The sequence below is a fragment of the Lemur catta genome, chromosome 12, assembly GCF_020740605.2.
Source record: "Lemur catta isolate mLemCat1 chromosome 12, mLemCat1.pri, whole genome shotgun sequence".
NCBI lineage: Eukaryota > Metazoa > Chordata > Mammalia > Primates > Lemuridae > Lemur > Lemur catta.
The window spans coordinates 39,225,707-39,247,931 of record NC_059139.1 but is presented as its reverse complement, the minus strand read 5'-3'; the positions used below and the strand labels follow the sequence as shown (position 1 = coordinate 39,247,931).

At 36.3% G+C, this 22,225-nt stretch overlaps 1 protein-coding gene and 1 non-coding gene across 5 annotated transcripts in view; both read right to left on the bottom strand.

The window, feature by feature from the left end:
- IPO11 (importin 11) overlaps positions 1 to 21,969 on the bottom strand; it is a 159,146-nt gene extending 137,177 nt beyond the window's left edge. For 3 of the 4 annotated variants that reach the window (XM_045566227.1, XM_045566229.1, XM_045566230.1), the window contains exons 1-4: positions 21,818 to 21,969; positions 11,320 to 11,393; positions 8,273 to 8,416; positions 4,944 to 5,044 (exon numbers count right to left, since the gene is read on the bottom strand). In XM_045566227.1, coding sequence (XP_045422183.1) covers positions 4,944 to 5,044; positions 8,273 to 8,410 — 239 coding nt within the window. In that variant the 5' untranslated portion in view covers positions 8,411 to 8,416; positions 11,320 to 11,393; positions 21,818 to 21,969. Of the gene's footprint in view, positions 1 to 4,943; positions 5,045 to 8,272; positions 8,417 to 11,319; positions 11,394 to 12,405; positions 12,574 to 21,817 lie in introns of those variants that run through there. The other variant, XM_045566228.1, reaches the window with a different exon arrangement.
- Positions 4,737 to 4,842, bottom strand: LOC123648702. The gene has a single exon (XR_006738728.1). It is a non-coding gene; the product is annotated as a U6 spliceosomal RNA (small nuclear RNA).
- Positions 21,970 to 22,225: the final 256 nt, after the last annotated feature.

The following is a 22,225-nucleotide window of genomic DNA, read 5'->3' as shown; positions in this document are numbered from 1 at the left end:
TGGAAAACTTCAGAAATATACATTCCTAAGTTTTAAACTGCACACCATTCTGAGTAGCGTGATGAAATCTCACACCATCCTATTCTGTCCAGCCTGGGACATGAACTACCTACCCCTTTGTCCAGCATATCCATGCTATATATGCTACTTGCCCATTAGTCACTTAGTAGCTGTCTTGGTTATCAGATCAAAGGGTTCATTCAGTTCTACCCACAGTTTCAGGCATCCACTGGAGTTCTTAGAACCTATCACCCACAGAGAAGAGGGAACTACTATAAGCCAAAGTTAGACAAGGAACAAAAAAGGAACAAAGATCACAGACAAATAGAAAACAATGTGTGGGTGGTAGATTTAACCTCAACTATATTACTAATTATATTAAATGTAAATGGATGTAATGCTAAAATTAAGAGATGCTTATATCCGATAAAAAACAAAATCCAACTATTTGCTGTTTATGATAAACACATTTTAAATAGAACAACACACACCACTGAAACAAAAAAGCAGAAAAAGATATACCACGCAAATACTAATCATAAGATGGCTGACGTGGCTCTATTAATATCAGACAAACTAGACTTTAAGCTAAAACATATTACTAGAGATAAAGAGAAACATTTCATAATTATGATAAGGTTGATTAAACAGGAATAAAAACCCTGAGTTTATACAGAGCCTTAAAATAGAGAGACCAAAATCAGAAGAAAAAGAAAAAGTTGGCAAGTTCATAATCGTATGTAGAGATTAACACACTTCTCTTAGTAACTGATGGAAAAAATCACAAAATCAATAAGGACACATAAGATTTGAATAGCACAATTAACAAATTTGACCTAATTGACATAGAAAACACTATAATCCACAACAGCAAAACACATATTCTTCTCAAGTGCATATAAAAGATTTACCAAGACTTTATGTTGGATCATAAAGCAAGACAGCATATTTCAAAGAATGAAATCAGTAATAAAAAAGTAACTAAAAAGCCCTATGTTTGGAAATTAGGTAATATACTTCTAATTAACCTATAGGTCCAAAGAGAAATCACAGAAGAAATTTTAAAATATTTTTAACTGAATGGTAATGAAAATACTACATATCAAGACTTGTGAAACTAAAGTCACGATTACAAGAAAAGCCTTAATGCTTTAAATGCATGTAAGAAGAAAAACTGAAAATTCTCTAGGTGTCCATCTCAAGAATCTAGAAAAATAACAGCAAATTAAATCCAAAAAATTAATATAAAGTACATCAAGCCTTATAAGGAAAAATAACTAGAATAAGGATAGACAAATAGGACAAAACTGAGAATCCAAACCAGATCAAAACACATGAAGTACCTGTATAACAAGGGTACCACTGTAATGCAATGGGAAAAGAATATATGTTGCTACCTCTGCTTCATATATGCACCTTGCACAAAAATAAATTCCAGATGGATATACCCCTAAATGAGAAAAGTAAAACAAAGCTTCTAGCAGAAAACAGAATATTTCTGTGACCCTGGGCTGAGCAAAAATTTCACAACTAGGGCCCAAAAGAACTAATCATAAAAGAAAGGTAGTTAAACTTCATTAAAATTAAGAACTGTTAATAAAAAGACACCATTATGAAAGTGAAACCCAAGTTACAAAGTTGGAGAAGATATTTTCTATATGTATATTTGACAAAAGACTCATATCCAAAATATATATAAAGGTCCCAAAATCAATCAATAAGATAACCCAAATTATTTTAATGTGCTAATGGCAGGCCCTTCACAAAAGAGCATACCTAAACGACCAATAAGTATATAAAAGGTACTCGCCGCTCATTAGGAAAATGCAAACTAAAATTACCAACCCCACCCGAATGACTAGAATGAAAGATCAGACCAACTATTGAGAATGTGGAGCAAATGCCAACACTCGTATGTTGTTGATGGGAGCACAAATCAGTATAAACAGTCTGAAAAACTAATTGATAGTTATCTACTAAAGCCGAACATACATGTGAACATAAATGGCAATAAAATGCACTTATGTGCAACAGCTTCTGGAGTGCTAGTAGTGTTCTACCTAGTTGCAAGTGGCAGTTACGCAGGTGTGTTCATATTGTAAACTTTCAAACATCCTTCATATGTGTACTTTTTAAGTATGTTATATATCATTCTTCAATGAAAGTTCACAAAAACCTTAACAGTGACTTGCTCAAATGAGAAAACAAGATTAAGATAAACATTTAGGAGTCAAACCCAATACAGTCCTTTGTCTTCCCATGAGAAATGATCTCTTTAATCCTTTTATAACCATGCTGTACTTTCCAACTTTAATAACTCCCTTCTATCATTAAATCCCTGACATAATGTTTTTCTCCTGTAATGTTTTGCTTCAAGCTTTAAATTCAAGTTTCCTTTTATGCCAAGGAGCCAGGTTCACCAATTTTCATGGTTTTCATAATTCTAATTAAGATAAAAGTAAATAACATAATGACTAGCTATGAAAACAGAAAGATAGGAACCACGCAAAAAATATACAGATGCTCCTTACAGTGGGGTTATATCCCAATAAATCCATTGGAAATTGAAAATACTCTTAAGTTAAAAATGCATTTAATATACCTAACATATCAAACATCATAGCTTAGCTAAGCCTACCTTAAACATGCCCAGAACACTTACATTAGCTTACAGCTGGGCAAACTCATCTAACACAAAGCCTATTTTATAACAAAGTGATAAATATGTCAAGTACTTTATTAAATACTGTACTGAAAGTGAAATACAGAACGGTTGTATGGGTACTCAAGTACAGTTGCTACTGAATTCATATGCTTTTGCACCATAGTAAAGTTGAAAAATTATTAAATCAAACCATCATAAATTGGGTACCATCTGTATACACATTAAAAAAATAAGCCATTAACCTGGAGAAAAGTCATGTGTTTATTAATTTTCCAATAATAGTTAACTTTCCAACTTTAATTTTATGCAGGTCATCAATAGATGAATTAAGACTACATCCCAAGCAGGAATTGAATAGTATCTAATTAATTAGGACCCAGGTAAACTGCATTGTATATAGTAACGATATATAAGTTTAAGTTAGTTAATTCTCATTCTGTGAAAATAATGGTAAGAGTAGGAACTATATAAGATTAAACTTAGATAAGAACATAACAAATAGATTTTTTTAAGTGTTTCAAATTTAAATATAAATTCAGTTACTGGCCAGGCCTGGAAGCTCATGCCTATAATCCTGGCACTTACGGAGGATGAGCAGAGAAGACTGCTTGAGATTAGCAATTCAAAACCAGCCTGGGCAACATAGCAAGACCCCATCTCCACAAAATATTAAAAAATAAGTCGACATGGTAGTGTGAACCTATAGTCTCAGCTACTCAGGAGGCTGAGGCAGAAGGATAGCTTGAGCCCAGGCGTTCGATGTTGCAGTGAGCTATGATCACACCACTGCACTCCAACCAGGGTGACAGAATGAGACCCTGTCTCAAAAAACATGAAAAAAAAAGTTCAATTACTAATCTGCCATTCTCACTCTCTTTTCTAAGTACATTCACCTCCTTTCTAGCTTTTATCTCAAATATGTACTAAAAGAAACAGCTTGGGACTTAACTACCTAATGCTGTATGATTTCTCCCTAACTTTTTAAACTTAAGCTAAATTCCAGCTTTTAATTCTTTATGTAAAAGTACAAGCTAAAATACTCAATCAAAATTTACTCTCCATTCAAAACGGTCATTTATATATATTCTTTATATAATCAGTAAAACAAAATGAATTTTAGGAGACATGTAAAACTTAATGGAATAGAACAGTAGAAATGTTTGTACTGCTGGGTCATTTCCTATAATCAATAATGTACAATTTTTCATCATAAACTACTTCATTTCTCCCAAAATCACAAATTAATCCTTAAGAAAAAGATGAGATGGGTTTGCTTTAAACCATAGTATCCTAAGTGCAGCCTAAAAATATTCTACTTGCTTCCAATATTATTCAAAGACATGTTTTATACACACCTTGAAGTACATAGACAAGTTTTAGAAAGGGTTTACGAATGAGAATTTACAGAGCTGTAGTGCCATCTACTGGAGAACAAAGATCACATTACTTCTTCAGCAAAGTTCACTACTTATATTTCTATCAAACAAATGCCAGGATCATGTCTACACTGTCTTTCAATCAAATATATAACATGTAATTAACTATTAAGAGAAATCTGCTAAATTACCCACCTGCATGGCAGTTACAATGGAATATAAAGAGATTACAAATGTATGTATACTACCCCATTCCCAACTCAGGCAAAAATGCTTAAGACTCAGGAATTAACATCCAGCTGGTTCAGAAATGACCAGGGATTTCCTTCTCAGTGGCTTTTTTCTAAATCCTAACCTAACCTTATACTTTCTCTTCTTGGGACAAGGTCTTGCTCTGTTGCCCAAGCTGGTCTTGAATTCCTGAACTCAAGCAATCCTCCTGCCTCGGCCTCCAGAGGAGGTGGGACTACTGCCACCAGACCTGACTTATACTTCTTTTAAGGGGAGGGAAAAAAAGGTTTTTTTCCAACATGATTCACTCAGCATCATCCTCAAAAACAGAAGGCCAACATGACACAAACACAGAGAAAAAAATCCATGAAGAAAAACAATAATATAGCTGTTGATCTGTAATTAACTATGTAGAATACTTGTGTTTTTCAGTAGTGAACACACTTTTTTAATATTTTTTTCTTTTAAATATCAAACACTTCATGAATTCCCATGTTATCCTCTGTAGGGACCATGCTAATCTTCTCTGTATTGTTGCAATTTTAGTATATGTGCTGCAAAAGTAAGTACTAATGCATTCTTTTACATAAATAGGTACATTCTTAAACGTTCCTGAATTCAGAAAGAAATACACTGGAGGGGAGGATGTTGGGGGGAGCAATGGAACTTACTGTGGTGCTACACGTCTCCAATAGCGATCAATTCCATTTTTAAAATACAGCACAGCAAGCCACCTTACATTTATATCCAGTGTGTGGTTTGTGAAAATATTCTGTAAATAAAAAACATAGTATTAGAATGAACATGTAATTAGTGAAAAATATGATTAATATACCCACAATGAAGTATGGATAGATCATTCAATTAAATGTTTAAATTTTATCACTACAATATCATATTGATATTTTCTAAATATATACAGTTCTGCAATTCATATAAGAATTCATAGCATGTTAATTTTTTATGCTGAGTAATGAATATGCGGACATTCAATATACTAATCTGCTCTTAGGTATGTCTGAAAATATTCCTAGTAAAAAAGTAAATCCGGAAACAAGCAAACCTAATTATATTTCAAATGAATACCATAACCCCACACACATCCAATAAAAATAAATAACTTCTAAATTAAAAAAGAAAAAGTACACCCACTACAGTACATCAAAGAGTTCTAAGGAGACAAAGTCCCTGGGTTGTTAATACATGCTATGAAATAAACAACCTATTTCATAGTATCCTTCTTATCAAAACAATTATGCTTACAAGTTTGACAGCAGAACATTTTTAAGTGATATAAACCAGATGCGATTAACCACTACTCAAAAAATGTATTCACTGTGTTAATCCAAATAATAATAACCCACACAAGCCCCCACTTTGCACAGTAGTAAGAGACCATAAAAATAACTGTGCAAGCTAAATCATGCAACAGGATCTTAAAAATCAAGGGAAAAATTACAATTCTTCCGTGACCTTTAAAAATTTCAGTCAAAACATTACAAAGACCTTACTACCAGCAATTCTAAATAAATGTACAGGGAAATGAAAAGAATAGTAAAACTAATGTTTAACTGTAATTTAAAACATTACAAATAATAAGTTTTCTACAAAGAAATATAAAATACTTTAATTTTTATCTAGAATAGTTGGTGATAAGAAAAATGTAGGAATGAATGTGTTAGGTACTCACTAAACAATGAATGTAATTACACTATACCTCAGACCAAAAGCAACTCAAATCCCCAGAGAAGACCCCCTCTATACACAACCTTGTGTGGGAAAACTCCAAAGCCAAAAATAATGATGTGGAAGTATGTTCTTTGCTATAGGAAAATATATGTTAAATATTTTAGAAAATCATACCAAAAAAAGAAAAAAAAAAGATTATAAAGATAGGTGTATAACTTTCATTTATTCCTTAAAACCCCTGACAACTAAGTCAGAGTCCCTCTTTTGGGTCTCCATTATAAAAGAAAGAATGTACTTTTCTTTCACCACATTCATCACACTTGACTTTGACACATTACATGTCTACCTTCAGCACTAGACAGAGTCTTGTCTCATGCCTGGACTCTAATCTAGCATAGTGCCTGGCACAGCAGAAAACTTCATACTTATTTATTAAGCAAATGAGAGAATGAATGGATTAATGTGGGAATATTGTGGAAGTTGGTAGGTCTCATTCAGTCCGTCTCAGCCATTCTTGGAGAACCAAGAAAAGTCAAGTTGCAGATGTCAATCCAAGTAGAAATATATTAAAAGTACTTTGAATAACAGGACTGGAACATAAGCCCAAGATCAGGTATACATATTTGGGAGACTAGAACGGATAGCTGGGCTGAATGAATTAAATGTGCCAAGACAGTGAGTAGAGGGAAACATGAAGACTTGACTTAAATACAACAGCTTTTAAATCTGGTATATACATAATCTATTCCAGAAAGAAATTTTACTATCTAACAAGAAAATTATAGCTAGTAATAAAAACATCAAGGTACTTAATATTATTAATAATTCATACATAAAAAGACATCAGCTAAGTAACAAAACGTCTTTTGGTTTTTAAGGTCCAGCAGTAACTAAAGTAAGAAATTCTAAAAGTTTTATATTTTGGCCTGAAAAAAGCAGAAGGCTAATTACAGAGCATATTAACTTAAATAAGCATACGGGGAGTAAAGACAGAAATTTTCTAAAGATTTATACTATGCTCAAAATTTATAAACATGATGCTGGGATTATATTAAAAAGAGAGATATTTTTATTATCTTAAAATCAATCTCTTTTTTTACCTTTTTGTTACTGAGTCGAATAGCCAATTTTCATGTTATATTCAGAATAACAAGTGTGACTCTAAACACTTAATTTCTCTTACAGGCATGACCAATATCTTCTTAAATTTAACAAAAAACTCAAACTTTTTAGCCAAGAAGTTAGAATATATATGTTAAATTGTTATCATTTATTCTATTTAATAAGATATGGTAAACAATATTGCTTCAAATTTATTACCCAGTCACAAATATTGGGTCAATTTCTGAGCCAATCAATAGCCTCACTGCCCTGACCAGAAACTAAAAGTTCTCAGTTTCTCAGAAGAAAAGAATAGGAAAGGCTCTCAACACAAAAAGACTTCTTTCATTCTGGCATTGAGAAATAATTAATAATTAGCAATTTTTACTAATTAGCCACAAACTGTAAGCTCCAAGGACGATTTGGTTAAAGCACATATTATTAATTAAATCATTATACTATTTCCCAGAACACCCAGGAAAAGATCAGATATGTTGGCCAGGCGTGGGGGCTCATGCCTGTAATCCTAGCACTTTGGGAGGCCGAGGCAGGAGGACGCTTGAGGTCAGGAGCTTGAGAACAGCCTGAGCAAGAGCAAGACCCTGTCTCTCCTAAAAATAAAAAACTTAGCCAGGGCATTGTGGTTCGGGAGCTGAGGCAGGAGGATCACTTGAGCCCAGGAGGTTGAGGTTGCAGTGACCTATGATGATGCCACTGCCCTCTATTCCTGGTGACTGAGTGAGATTCTGTCTCAAAAAAAAAAAGAACAAAAGAACAAAAGAACAATGCTTTAAAGTGAAATACATTGAGCACAGCATACCTGAATCTGATGCTGCAGTACAGATACCTGAACAACTATGGCAACATAATTAATTACAGTAGGGATGAAGACAAAAAATGAAGGTGTACTACCTATAGTCATGATGTCAGCATTAAGACGCTAAAACTGAAAAACAGTACAGTGTTGTCTTCTAATGAGGTACTACAAATATTCTGCTTGATTATTTATATATTTATCAATAAATATTTCTTAAAGACCCTCAATAAGCCATACATTAAATTAATAAAATATTGGCAGTGGCAACATCAGCCAAACATATGGATCAGTTTCCTTAAAGAAATCCCCAATAAAACTAGGTTTTTAGAACAATTAAAAGAGTGGTGTCTCATCTTATCAAAAATAAAAATAAATTACTTTATGACAACTTACCAACAACACTGAATAGAAACCAGGCTGGGTCTCCCACTGTTTCAACTGCTCCTCAGCTGGTTTTAACACAGTAGTATCCTGACTGGTGGCCTGTGTTAAGACCTGAAGAACAACAGTGCTGGCACTATTGAGATCCATGGAAACCTGACAGTGATAAATTCACATACTTAAATGTACATTATAAGTAATAAAAAATTAACAGTAACATAAATTTATGTTCTGAAGTACTCCTATACTTCATTCACTTACTCCTTCATGTTTCCACTTGATTTCTACCTTTTCTATGTACCAGCCATACTCTTAAAACTTCCATAGTTCACATTACTTTTGCTTAAATCAATTTATTTCTAAAGGAAACTGTCTTTCATTGTTCCATAAATAGAAGTTAATAGTAAATGGAGAGGTAGGGGCGTGGAGGGGTACACATACACAAAACCCAAAGTTTCTAAATTCTGGTTAAATACCATTGTTTGCCCAAGACTGAGCATAATGCCTTCTGCCTTTCTTTTAAAAAGATTAATAAGTGTTATAAAGGTATTAACCACATACTAGTGCCCAACTTTATCCTTGAGAAGATCAGAAGGAAGAAAACTGAAGAACTGCTTTGACTCATTGGTAAGTACCTTCTAGCATCATCTTACATGCCAAAACATCTTACATGTCCAAAACATTTTAAGAAATATAAAAGATAAATGCATACTCAGAAAATGCTGAAAAATAACCAAACTGAACCATTTAACAAAAATATAAAACCTAAATCAGAAAGGATATTAAGAGTCAGGTCATCTAATCCTGTATCACATATTTGAAGCCCTTCTACAAATACACGAACAGTTTATTGAATTCTCTAGGATTCTGTTTCTAACCACTCCCAAAATTATGTACAATTGTATATTTGGCAAGTATGTATAGTTGTTCACAATGTATATGCATAAAATATGTAAGATTAAAATTGAAAGCTAAAAATTGATAGAAAATAAATCTAAGTTCTCAGTACAGAGGTGACTGGGAATTAGCTTTCTGCTACTAGCTATATCTAAAACTGAAGAATGTTCCAGACAGTAACAGTCTGAAAGTCAGGCCAGGCATGGTGGCTCACACCTGTAATCCTGGCACTTCAGGAGGCCGAAGTGGGAGGATGGCTTGAGGTCAGGAGTTCTAGATCAGCCTGGGCAATAAGCGAGACCCTGTCTCCACAAAAAATTAAAAAATTAGCCGGGTGTGGTGGTACATGCCCTGTAATCCCAGCTACTCAGGAGGCTGAGGCAGCAGGATCCCTTGACCCCAGGAGTTGAAGGCTGCAGTGAGCTATGATGATGCCACTGCACTCTAGCCTGGGTGACACAGTAGTATCCTGTCTTTAAAAAAAAAAAAAAAAACAGTCTGAAAGTCATTAACCTATAAAGAATATAGCCATAGCAAATGACTCCTTTAGTACAAGGGTTATATTAATAATTAAGCTTCAGCAAAAGGGAAGGTCTCAAATGTTGATTCAATAAGAAATTTACCTAAAATATGAGAAATTTTAAGGAAAATCAAACATTTGTAAAGCATTTTAAAGTAAAGCAGGGCTCATCTAAAACACAAAAACTTCATTGTACCATCTTAAGAAGGGCCTAATAACTGGAATCCGAAAAATTCTACCAATTAGCCATAGAGTTAGATTAACATTTTAAATTAGCACTCTGTTCTTACCTATATTTTAGAACTGACTAGGATGCCTTGTATAATATTAGTTTATTATCTCCCTCATTAACTGAAATTGTCTTGAACAATATAAAATTTCTGTGTTTATTAGCACTTGAAAACAAGTAAATGAATTTTCACTCAATTTAGAGGGCTTGTTGGTAATGTATGACTTCAAAAACAGGATATACAAAAGAAATTCACTTTATTGAAGTCCTTTAAAAAGATAGGCAGTATGTTTTGCTATCTAGTAGAAATATAATGCAAACCATGAAAACAAGCTATGTATGTAACTTTACATTTCTATTAGCCACATTAAATGGTAAAAAATGTGAAATTAATTCTAATTATATATATTTAACTTGATATATCCCAAAATGTTATCATTTCAATGTATAATCAATATCTTTAAATACTGAGATATTTTACATTCTTTTTTTATACTAGGTCTTCAAAATTCTGTCTATATTTTACATTTAAAGCACATCTCATTTCAAACCACATTTCAACAGCCCCATGTGGCTAGTGGCTACCATATTAGCACAACTCTAGGAAAGCCCTATTCAAAGTGTGATCCAAAGGCTGGTAGCACCAGTATTACCTGGGACCCTCATAAAAATATAAATTCTCTATCCTCTCTTCAAACCTAGCAAATGAGAATAGCAGCAGGAGTCAGGAGGGCAAAAATCTGTGTTTTAATAAGTTCTCTAGGTCAATCTTTTAATTGTCAAAGTTTAAGCAGCACAACTTTAAAAGATCTAAAACTGAGGTACATCTAAAAGTCCAGCTCCACTGCTAATGCACTGATTCATAGTTGAACTGTTCTCACAAGGAAATTAACATTCCAGGGTATGAAAAGCAGGGATTTATTCACTTTCTACCAAGCAATGCAAGAGCAGACAGCTCAAATTAAAAGTTTTACAAAATAAACTAATATTTGAGCATATATTATATACCTAGCATTGTGCTAAGTGCTTCATTCATTTATTCCTAACAAGAATCCAATGTGGCAATCCATTTTTTATATAAAAAATTAAAGGGCCAGGTGCAGTGGCTCACACCTGTAATCCTAACACTCGGGGAGGCTAAGGCAGGAGGATTGCTTGAGGTCAGGAGTTTGACACCAGCTTGAGCAAGAGCAAGACCCTAACTCTACTAAATATAGAAAAATTAGCCAGGCATGGTGGCGTGTGCCCATAATCCCAGCTACTTGAGAGGCTAAGGCAGGAGAATCGCTTAAGCCCAGGAGTTTGAGGTTGCTGTGAGCTAGGCTGACGCCAGGGCACTCTAGCCCAGGTGAAAGAACGAGACTTCATCTCAAAAATAAATAAATAAATAAAATTAAAGATCAGAGACTTTACCTTGCCAAGGCCACAATCTAGTAAGTGGTACTGCTTGGACTTGAACACCAACGCCACTCGTCTTAATCAGTATCCTTGAGAGACAAAACCAACATCTAAGTTATCTTTGTAGTCCAGGGAGCCAGCCCAACATGATACATGACATATGCTTAATAAATATTTACTGAATAAACGAAGGTGATCAATTCTGAACAATAAAGTACTTCACTCTCAACCACATGTTAGCTAATTAACTGATTTATTCAATCAAACTGCTGAAAGCCCACTGTGTGCCAGGCATCATCTAGGTATAGAGAAGATAGCAGTGAACAAAACAATGTCGTTTCATGTAGCTTACATTCTAGTAAAAGACAGATCTATAAAAAGGAAAAAAGAAAAAAGAAAGAGGTAGTGATATGAAGAAAATAAAATAACATTAAAGACTGACTGCAAATGACTGTGTTACTTTAGATTGAGTGTTCAAGGAAAAGCTTCTTTGAAGTGACATTCATGAGAGACATAAAGGAAAACAGAGATCCAGCCAGGCAAAGATCTGAAGGCAGAGCTCCCGATACAAAAAAACAGTTAGAAGTAAAGCTCTTGGGATTAAAAACAAACTTACGAAGGCCAGTGTGACTCACACGTTGTGAGAAAAGGAGAAAGTGGTACAAGATGAAGTTGCAGAAGTAGGCAGGAACAGATCATGTAGGACTTTATGGGGCAAAATAAGGTCTCTGAATTTATATATAGGTACAAAAAAAGCCATATGATAGGAACAATATATGAATATATTGATATCAACATATGAATGAAAGTCTCTACCAAAATCCATCCCCATCCCACCACCACCACCATAGAAAGAAATAAAAAAAAAAGCCATAGCCTTGTTTGGGGCTACTACTTAAAAAATCACTGAATACTGTCAAAACCCAAAGCAATTTTCCCCTAGAGCAAAACCTTATGCAGAGAACTCACATAAACACACACCTTATCTCTGACCTTCCCAGCAAAGTAATCCCTAAATCTATGTACTCTTATCTTTATGCCCCCATGTACCCTCACCATTTACCTGTTCTAATGAAAGATGTTAGAATTTCCCATCCATACCTCCCTCCAGCACCCTGTCCATGCAGGTCCTCTCCAGGAGTATATGCCCTCTTCTTGTCTCCCCTTGCTTTGAACCTTGCTCCCATGAAGTCCATACAGTCTGTGAGGAAGAGCTCACTTCATACATTTTTAGAGCACCAATTTTGTGCCAGGCACTGCAATAGTTGATAGGATGATAAGAATCAGAGAGGTCTCTGGGTTCAACCCAAATTCTGTGGGTTACTGGGGTGAAAAGCAGAGAAAATTGTTCTTATTATTAAAACAAACTGTGGGGCCAGGAACAGTGGCAGATGCCTGTAATCCCAACACTCTGGGAGGCTGAAGTGGGAGTGTGAGTGTGAGTTTTTTTTCAGACAGGGTCTGTCTTTGTCACCCAGATTGGAGTGCAGTGGCACAATCACAGCTCACTAAAGCCTTGAACTCCTGGCTCAAGCAATCCTCCTGCCTCAGCCTCCCAAGTAGCTAGGGCTACAGGCACATGCCACCATGCCCAGCTAATTTTTTCATTTTTTGTAGAGACAAGGGTCTTGCCAGGTTGCCCAGGCTGGTCTCGAACTCCTGACCTCAAATGATCCTCCTGCTTCGGTCCTCCAAAGTGCTGGGATGTAGCCACAATGCCTTATGTATGTTTTTTTAAATAGCAGCTAATGGATACAGAGAGTGCTAAAGTCACTATTCATGACAGGCATCATCTCCTCTGGAAATCTTAAACTGCGCTAGATAGTAAGGTACTCCTTCCTCCATGCTACTGTTTTACATAGTACACACTTCTATTATTATACCTATTTCCTTGTTTACTTGTGTTTCATCCACAAAATCATGAACTGTTTAAATGGAAGAACTGTGTCTTATTTATCTATATATGCCACCACCTAGCACAATGTCAGGGATATAGCTCAGTAATTATATATACACACACACATAAAAAAATATTTTAATATATATAATATATAATGTTCAGTAAATGTATGATCAACTGAACAAAGAAATAATGTGAATTGTGATTTCTAAGAGTGGAAAATGAGACAGAAAGAGGTCAAATATCTTTCTGGAAGAACAGAAATTATATCATAGTAAAGAAAGAAATATCTATAATAGAACACTACAGAGTAAACAGTATGCTGAATGGCTGAAAAAAATGAAGGAATTAATGAACAGTTGATTCAATATCTTCCTATATCAAAACAGGGCACACCAAGATAATAAAATTTAACAATACTCTTCACTAGGAATACCTAACACCCTTTGTTCTAATCCTATGCTTTCCAATTACCTTTCTGATATTAACTTGGTTTACCATTAGACTTTTCAATATTTATTCAGTCAATAAATACATATTCAACACCTACAAATGCCAGACACTATTCTAGGCATTTGAAATACATTAATGAACTAAAAAAACAAAAAAATTCCACACCCTGTGGATAGTATTCTAGCAGAAGGAGAAATAAATGGCAAACAAACAACAAATGGGGACAGAGAAACAAATGGGTGAACTATAAAGTATGTAAGAAGGCAGTATACAGAGCCAGGAGGCAGCTGTGAGAGAAGACCTGTCCAATAAACCCAAGTATTTCTATCTCACTGGGAGTTTTTAGTAAAATGGCATTGATAAGTTGCACTAAGTCTCTTGCCTGTTTACTATACATAGGAGTCTCCCATTGCTGATCACCTCCTAACAGGAAAAGTTATATGTTATCCTAAATAATAGTAACCCCTTCCACCAAAGTAGTGTCCAGCTGTGAGGCCCCAACTACTATTACCACTACCCTCTGCCATCTCTTCAGCTAAAACACAAAAATACCCATCTATACAAAAACTACTAATGAACAGCAATCATGCTTATGTTTTAAAGTTCCTTCTCTGATATAATAAAACAATGAAACAGAAAGGAAAAACTGTAAGCCTGATTTTGCACAAGACACTGGATCAGAAAAACACAGCCTAAATTACATTTAATAGACTATAACAGATAATTTTAGTTAAAACCTTTTGCTAAGTGCAAGGGATCATGAGTCCTCTCCAAATACAGACATCTTTGATTGATAGTTTCCAGTTAGTGGTCCACTGTCTATATAACTCACTGTCTGTAGCACTAAATCTTAGAAGAATCTCACTTGTTGAGAGCTCAGCCTAAGGAGTCATTGCATTTATAAAAATTTACTTATTCAAACATGTATGCGCTGTATGCCCATTAATGTTCCTATAGTTAATAATCATTCTACATTTTATCATTCAAATAATTTTTCTATCACCTTGGAGCCACCCATATCAGCTCTCAAAACAGCCAATGTATCAAATTTAAGCATTTTGTTTTACTGACCAAGAAACTGTAACCCAAAGAGGTTAAAGAGATAAACTGTGACTTCTCTAAGGTCACAGGCTCATGAGTAACATTCTGGAACCTAGAATGTAAGTCTCCTGTCCCAACTCGATACTCTCTATAGGTTACCACACTTTTACTTTTGATCACAGTTGCTATCCATTAATAGCTCAAGTGAAATTAACAGGGATTTTTTAGCTCTAGACCTGAGAAAGAACCAAAATACAACAAGTCTACAGTCTGTCTTCCTGATGAGCATGACACTACATCAGGATTAAAGACTGAAATTGATGGAGTGTTTGAAGATACTATATACAAAGTTAAGAAGGTGAAGATTAGGATAATAAATTTTAAATTACCAAAACAAAGGGCTACTACATAGAATATATAAAGAACCCTTGTGAACCAAGAAGACAAAAGGGAAACTGGACAAAGGATATAAATAGACAATTTGCAGAAGGGAAAAGCCAAATGGTTAATTAGTATCAGAAGAGATACTATCTTACTGGCTATCAAGGACTTAGAAACCAAACACTGAGGAACTATTTTACACTCAGACTGGCAAAAATTACAAAGTCTGAAAACATTCAGTGCTGACAAAAATTCATGGGAACAGAAACACTTATGCATTGCTACTAAGAGTATACACTGATACCACCACTTGTGGAACGCAATCTTGCTCTCAATTAAATTAAGTGTGTGTATATCTGTGTGTACCCAATGACCAGCACATACACATACAGTCACATGCCACACAACATTTCAGTCAACGACAGACAGCAGATACAACAGTGGTCCCATAAGATTTTAATGGAACTGAAAAATTCCTATTGTCTAGTGACATCGTAACTGTCCTGCCATCTAGCACAACACATTACTCACGTGTTTGTGGCAATGCTGCTGTAAACAAACCTACTGCACTGCCAGTCATATAAAAATATTTCACATACAATTATGTACAGTACATAATATGTGATAGTGATGATAAACAACTATGTTACTGGTTTATATCTTTACTATATTTTTATCAATATTTTAGCGTATACTTTTACCTTATTAAAAAAAAAAAATTAACTGTAAAACAGCCTCAGGTCCTTCAGGAGGTATTCCAGAAGAAGGCATTGCTATCGTAGAGAGGACAGCTCCGTGTGTGTTACTGCCTCAAAGACCTTCCACTAGGACAAGATGTAGAGGTGGAAGACAATGATGTTGATGATCCTGACCGTATGTAGGCTTAGGCTAATGTTTCTGTAATTTAAATAGAATAAAGCTTACAGAATAAGGATTTATTTAATAAAGAAAATATTTTTGTACAGATGTATACAATGTGGTTATGTTTTAAGCTAAGTGTTATGACAAAAGTCAAAAAATTTAATAAATTTAAGTTTTAAAGTTACAGACAGCTAAGATTAATTTATTACTAAAGAAAAATTCCATTTATAAATTTAGGGTAGCCTAAGTGTACAGTGTTTATAAAGTCTACAGGACAGTAATGTCCTAGGCCTTCACATTCACTCACCACCCACTCACTCACTGATTCACTCAGAGCAACTTCCGGTCCAGCAAGCTCCATTCAGAGTAAGTGCCCTATACAGGTATATCATTTTTTATCTTTTATGATGTATTTTTACTGTACCTTTTGCAGTTCAGATATGTTTAAATATACAAATACTTACTATTGTATTACAATTACCTACAGTGTCAGTACAGTAACATGCTGTACAGGTTTGTAGCCTAGGAGCAATAGGCTATACCATATAGCCTAGGTGTGTAGTAGGCTACACCATCTAGGTTTGTGCAAGTACACTCTATGGATGTTCACACAACAAAATCACCTAATGACGCATTTTTCAAAATGTATCCCAAGGTCAAGTGATGCTTGACTGTATCTATATCTCCTATGTCCCAGCGGTTTCACACCTGGTGCTATAACTCAAGAAACTCCTGCACAGGCATTATAAGGAGACAAGGACAAGGTTGTTGTCTATACAACCTTCAAGTTGTCTACAGCAATGGAAAATTGGAGACAACACAAGTCCATCTTTAGTGAAACAGATTCATAAAATTTATTTTATCCTTCCCTTGTATAATTTGTTCCCTCTGGCTGGAAAGCTCTTGCTTCTAGATATAAGCAAGATTTGCTCTTTAACTTTATTCTAGTATCTGCTCAAGTTGTCCTCTACTCAAAGAGGTCTTCCCTGACTGCCAATCTAGAACAGCTCACCCCTCAACCCAGAATTTCTCTGGTCTTGATATCCTTAATTTTTCTGCATAATACTATTAACTACATGACATTCTAATATATATGTGTTTACAGTCCAGATTTCCTTAATTATAATTTAAGGTCCAGAGACTTCAATTTGTTCAAAGCTGTATCCCAGAATCTAATATAGTACCTGGCACACATGAAAGTAATGAATAAATAGATGTTAAATAAATGAACTGTATGAATATATCCCAATCTCTACTTACAGTTATTTGTGTAAAGCCACAAAAAGCACCCAAGCCTCTGACTTTTCAATACTACTCAGTCTAACCTCCAGAGTTTACATTCCACCTTCTTTCAACCCTTGGGTAATACAACTTGCATTCACAGCATTCAACAATGAAGCAGCCTCTATTGGCCAGGCACTCTTCTGAGAGAGAAAAAAATAAGTAAGGGAGTCTTTGCATTAAGTAGAAAAAGGAAAAAAAAGACAAACAATTACAATATAGTACAAAGACTAGGATAAGCTGCTAAGGAATAAGGTTCACGGGAGGTTGGAGAAAGCTTCCCAGAGAAGAAGGTAGCATTTGAGCTGAGTCCTGAAAGTTGAGTAGGAATTATCCAGATGAATGCATGCTGTGGGGTGTTTGTCAGACAAGTGAGTGGTCCATTCTAGGCATATAAAGGTCTGAATTTTCTTAAAATGTCCTAACTCTTTAAGAACCATAAACAGACAGCCTGGGCAAGAGCAAGACCCCGTCTCTACAAAAAAACAGAAAAATTATCTGGATGTGGTGGCCCACGCCAGAAGAATGTGAGGTAAATGGTGCAAAATGTGAGCAAAAGGTGAAAACAAAAAAGCAAGCAAGGTCCAAACCATTAAGGACTTTATTTCCTAAGTGAGGTAGTTTGGATTTTAATATGAAGGTTTGCATGGAAGGACTGCTTAACACCTCAAACATGGCCACAACCTATTATAGCAAAAGGCAGGGTAGAGAGTGATAGTATGCATGCATGAAAGCAATCATTTAGAAGGTTTACACAAAAGTCCAGATAATAAGTGATAATCTGAATCAATGTAGTAGTAGGACAGAAAAAGATGTAGATCAAGAGGTAAAATAAGATTAGGTAAATAGATAGTTACAGGGGAGAGTAGTGCCTGAGGTAATAAGAGAGAAGAGTTATCTTTGGGCTTTTCCAACTGATTTTTGCATGCATTGCTCAGAGGAGGAAAAGAACTTCAGGAAAGATGAGATGTATTATTTTTTGACATGAGTTTAAAGTATCTTAAGACAACTACACACGTGAGAATTGAAGAGTAAATTGTGCTAAAAAGACAGATTTGGAAGTCATCAAAATAGAGTAGTTGAAGTCACCAAGGACAAGACCCTTCAAGGACAGCAGAAAGAGGCAAAAGAGAGCAGGAGATAGTATCCCAGGGTGAAACAAACATCTGAAGTGGTAAGAGAAAGATAAACCAAGACCGGCCAAGATGTAGGAGGGAAGTAAGAACTTGGTGTCCCAGAAGCATAAGAAGAAAACATCACGGAGGAACAAGTAGTCAAAATGGCAAATCATTAAAAAGACTCCATTAGATGAGGCAACAAAGAGATCAATGGTGACCAACACCCTATCAAATACAGGGACTACAATGGATTGATAGACTTCAAAATACTGAAAAAAGAATAAGTAATAAGGAGGCAGAGAAAAATGAACATAGACAACTTTTCCAAGAAACTTAAGGGAAATAAACCAGGAGTGGTGGCACATGCCCATAGTCCCAGCTACTGACGAAGCCAAGGCAAAAGTATCACTGGACAACATAGTGAGACTTCATCTCTAAAAAAAAAAAAAAAGAAAAAAAAGAAAGAAAGAAGAGAAACTTAAGGAATGTAATTACAGATGAAGCTGAAGAGGAATCTAGGGTGAGGAAAGTGTATTTAAGATAAAAGATTTACAAGTGCTTAAATCCTGATAAGCTAGTGCCAGTTGAAAGAGTGATAACTAAGTGTTATCACTCAACTGTGTTCCCCCAAAATTCATATGAGGAAGCCCTAATCCCAGGACCCTCAGTATTTGGAGATAAGGTTTTTAAAGAGTTACGATAAAATGAGGCCATTAGTGTGATGCCCTACTCCAACATGACTGATATCCTTATAAGAAGAGACACCGAGATGCACAAACACAAAGGGATGATCATGTGAAGTGGCAGCAAGAGGACGGCCATTTGTAAGCCAAGGATGGAGACCTCACAAAAAACCAGCTTTATTTGCATGTTGATATTGGACTTCCAGCCTCCAAAACTGTGAGAAAATAAATTTCTGTTGCTTAAGCCATCTAGTCTGTGGTATTTTGTTATGGCAGCCCTAGCAAACCCATGAAGGAAATATTGCCTCTAAGGAGAAAAAACATGGAACACAATTAGAGATGGACAGATAAAGGCACACGTTTGCAGGTAAAAGATAACATGAAGCAATAAAGTTCCTACCCAATGTATTTCATTTCCTCTGTGAAGCAGAAGAAAACATTATCTGGCAAAGAGTGAGAAGCAAAGGTGGTGTTAACAGACACCATGAATAACAGAAGCAGTTACTAGGGACATATAAAATTGTTGGGCTACCTATCCAGTACCCAACAAACATTTGTTGGTGAATGAATACCTAGTCATTCATGAATGTTAGCCCGTTTTCAATATAATGAACTCTGGCAATGACCACCAAATGAAAAGCATTGGAATGAGTCAGAACCTGAGTTATGAATCTAGACATCTGTGACCTTATACAAGTCACTTACCATTTCAGTCCCTCAGTTTCTTCAACCAGATAAATCAGACTTGATTATGAGCATAAGATCACCTTATATTAAAATACATGATGCTATCATTTTATGCAAGTTTGTGCATGACCTTGGTCTTTTTCAACTTTTACCGACCAAACTAGTACATCTCAAGCTTTAATGAGCATTCCTGTCATCTAGAAATCTTGTTAAAATGCAAATTCTGACTCAGTAACTCTAGAGTTGAGCCTGAGATTGTACATTTCTAACAAACTCCCAGCTGATGCCATATAACACATTTCAGTAGCAAGGGTGTAGAACACTGATCCAACTTAAGTTCTACTAAGCTTATAATTGTTGGCTTATCTGTAATCAGCCAGATATCTAGAAAACCAAACAAAACACTCCAGATTCACACCTGCACTGAATGTGTCTTGTTATTCCCTAAAATGCTTTGAAATTAATTGACAGTCCCCATTTGAAGCAGATGGTTAATGAAAGGGATGAATATTACCACTAATAACACTAAATTATAAGTCAGATTTAAATACAGACACACACATATGTACATACATACAACACAAAGGTCAAAATCCAACTAATCAAACATCGTACCTTACCCAAAACATGAATATTTTTATTTCTAGAAAAATATATAATTATTTCTGGAAAAATCTTCAACATTTTGTTTTTTCAGTCATCTTAGAACAACTCAACTCAGCATATTTTAACTGCCACATGCCTTCAAGGATTATCTGCATTCTGGTTTGATTCTGAATGTAAATACATTTATAACATATAACAAACTCTAAAGATCTTTTTACTGATTATTAAATAATCTTTACATATTTGTTTAGAACCTCTAATCACATTACCACAACCAAATTCATTTGTGGTGAGAATTCTCTTTGGCTTTAGGAAGTATAACTAGGACTAAGACCGCCTTCCTCCCCTAAGGCTCTAATATACATGGCCACAAAACTGCTGCAATGAAACTGTTTATCCTATCCTCTGTGCTAGGTTCCCCCGGAAAAAAAATTCAACAATCCTATCACAACCAACAGGGAAAAATTTTCTTTCTAATTTCACCGAAATCTTCCTCAGTGACAAAAGACGTAAGAAAAGGTGTCAGGGTGTCATGCAATGGATCTTACATAGTAAAGTCACCCTGCCCTTAACCTGAAGCCTCTGTACTGAAGAGGTAAGTTTGAAATAATGTAAAAATGGAGGAGGGAAATTCCTATCTAAGAGGGGTGGGGAACTTTATGGCTACAAACTTCTCTTGTTTACAACCTTCTGAAGAATAACCATATCTCAAGGGCACGACCACACTACCACTGAAATCATTTAAATTGTGGTGGGGTGGAGGTGTGTCAACTGCATCCTTGGCACCAGCAGGCAATTTACCAGTTCTTTCTATTTATTTAGCCAAATCACTCTAAGAGTGATGCTCTCGCTCACCACCATTTCACAAAAGAATATAGAAAAAATGACAAATGCAATGGGCCTCAAAATAGTTTTGCTGAATCACAAATACCCCCAAATACAAAGCTGCAGGAGTCGCTGAGCTTGAGCATTGGCCGCCATACCTCAGCATGAAGCTCCTCTCTAAAAATGGATAACTTCTCTCACTTTTTTACTAAAGGCAAGGAAGGGTCTAATGTTTCAAGCTTTCCCAGTACTGCCATTAGCGGCAAGATCGTGTGTGCAATTACACACAATAGTTTTATACTAAACGTAGCCACGTTCTCTCAAAATTTGCACCATTTACCCCCCAAGGGCAAATGCACCACCCTGGCCCGCAACCGCAGCCACAGTGGCTACCCTCAACTCTGCTCAGCTTGGCACACAATCCCTGCCACCCAGCACCCTGCTTCCTCCGCGACCATGCTTCCCGCTGCCAGGCTGACTCCGCGAGCCCCCAGCTCCCGGGGGTTCCCAAGGCTACGCAGAGAGCCAAGCCTGCAAGGCCGCCCTTGCCTCGCTACCGCTATCCTTCGTCTCCCCGTAGCCCCACGTTCCTCCCTCGCCTCTGGGGGTCTCGGCTGCCCAACCCACTCCTCCCTTACACTTGCACGCGCTCTGTGGCTCTCGGGCCGGGGCCTCACCGTTTGGTTCGGTCCGGAATTGCCCGGCCCTCCCGCTCCCACTTCCCAATACGAAGTGGCGTCGGTTGGTCCCGCGCCCCACGCTGCCAGTCCACACGCCGCCGCCTACTGATGCCGAAAGCGGCTTCTAGGAACGCGCCATGTTCAGCGTCGCGCCGCCGAACGACACGGACGCGCGAATATTGCGTCACAGACACCCAGAGCACCTGGGATAGGCAAAGGGAGAAGGTGATAGGCGAACGGCGGGAAGGGGAGGAGGGGCTTCCTCTTCGAACCCAAAGGCGCCGTGTGCCCAAAGCAGCTGTGTGCGCTTGCGCAGTAGGTGGAGCAGGGAGCCTGAGCTAGCGGGATCTGTAACCATGGAAACCGTAGGTCTCCTTGCCCCACTCCCGGGAAAATCAATTGTTT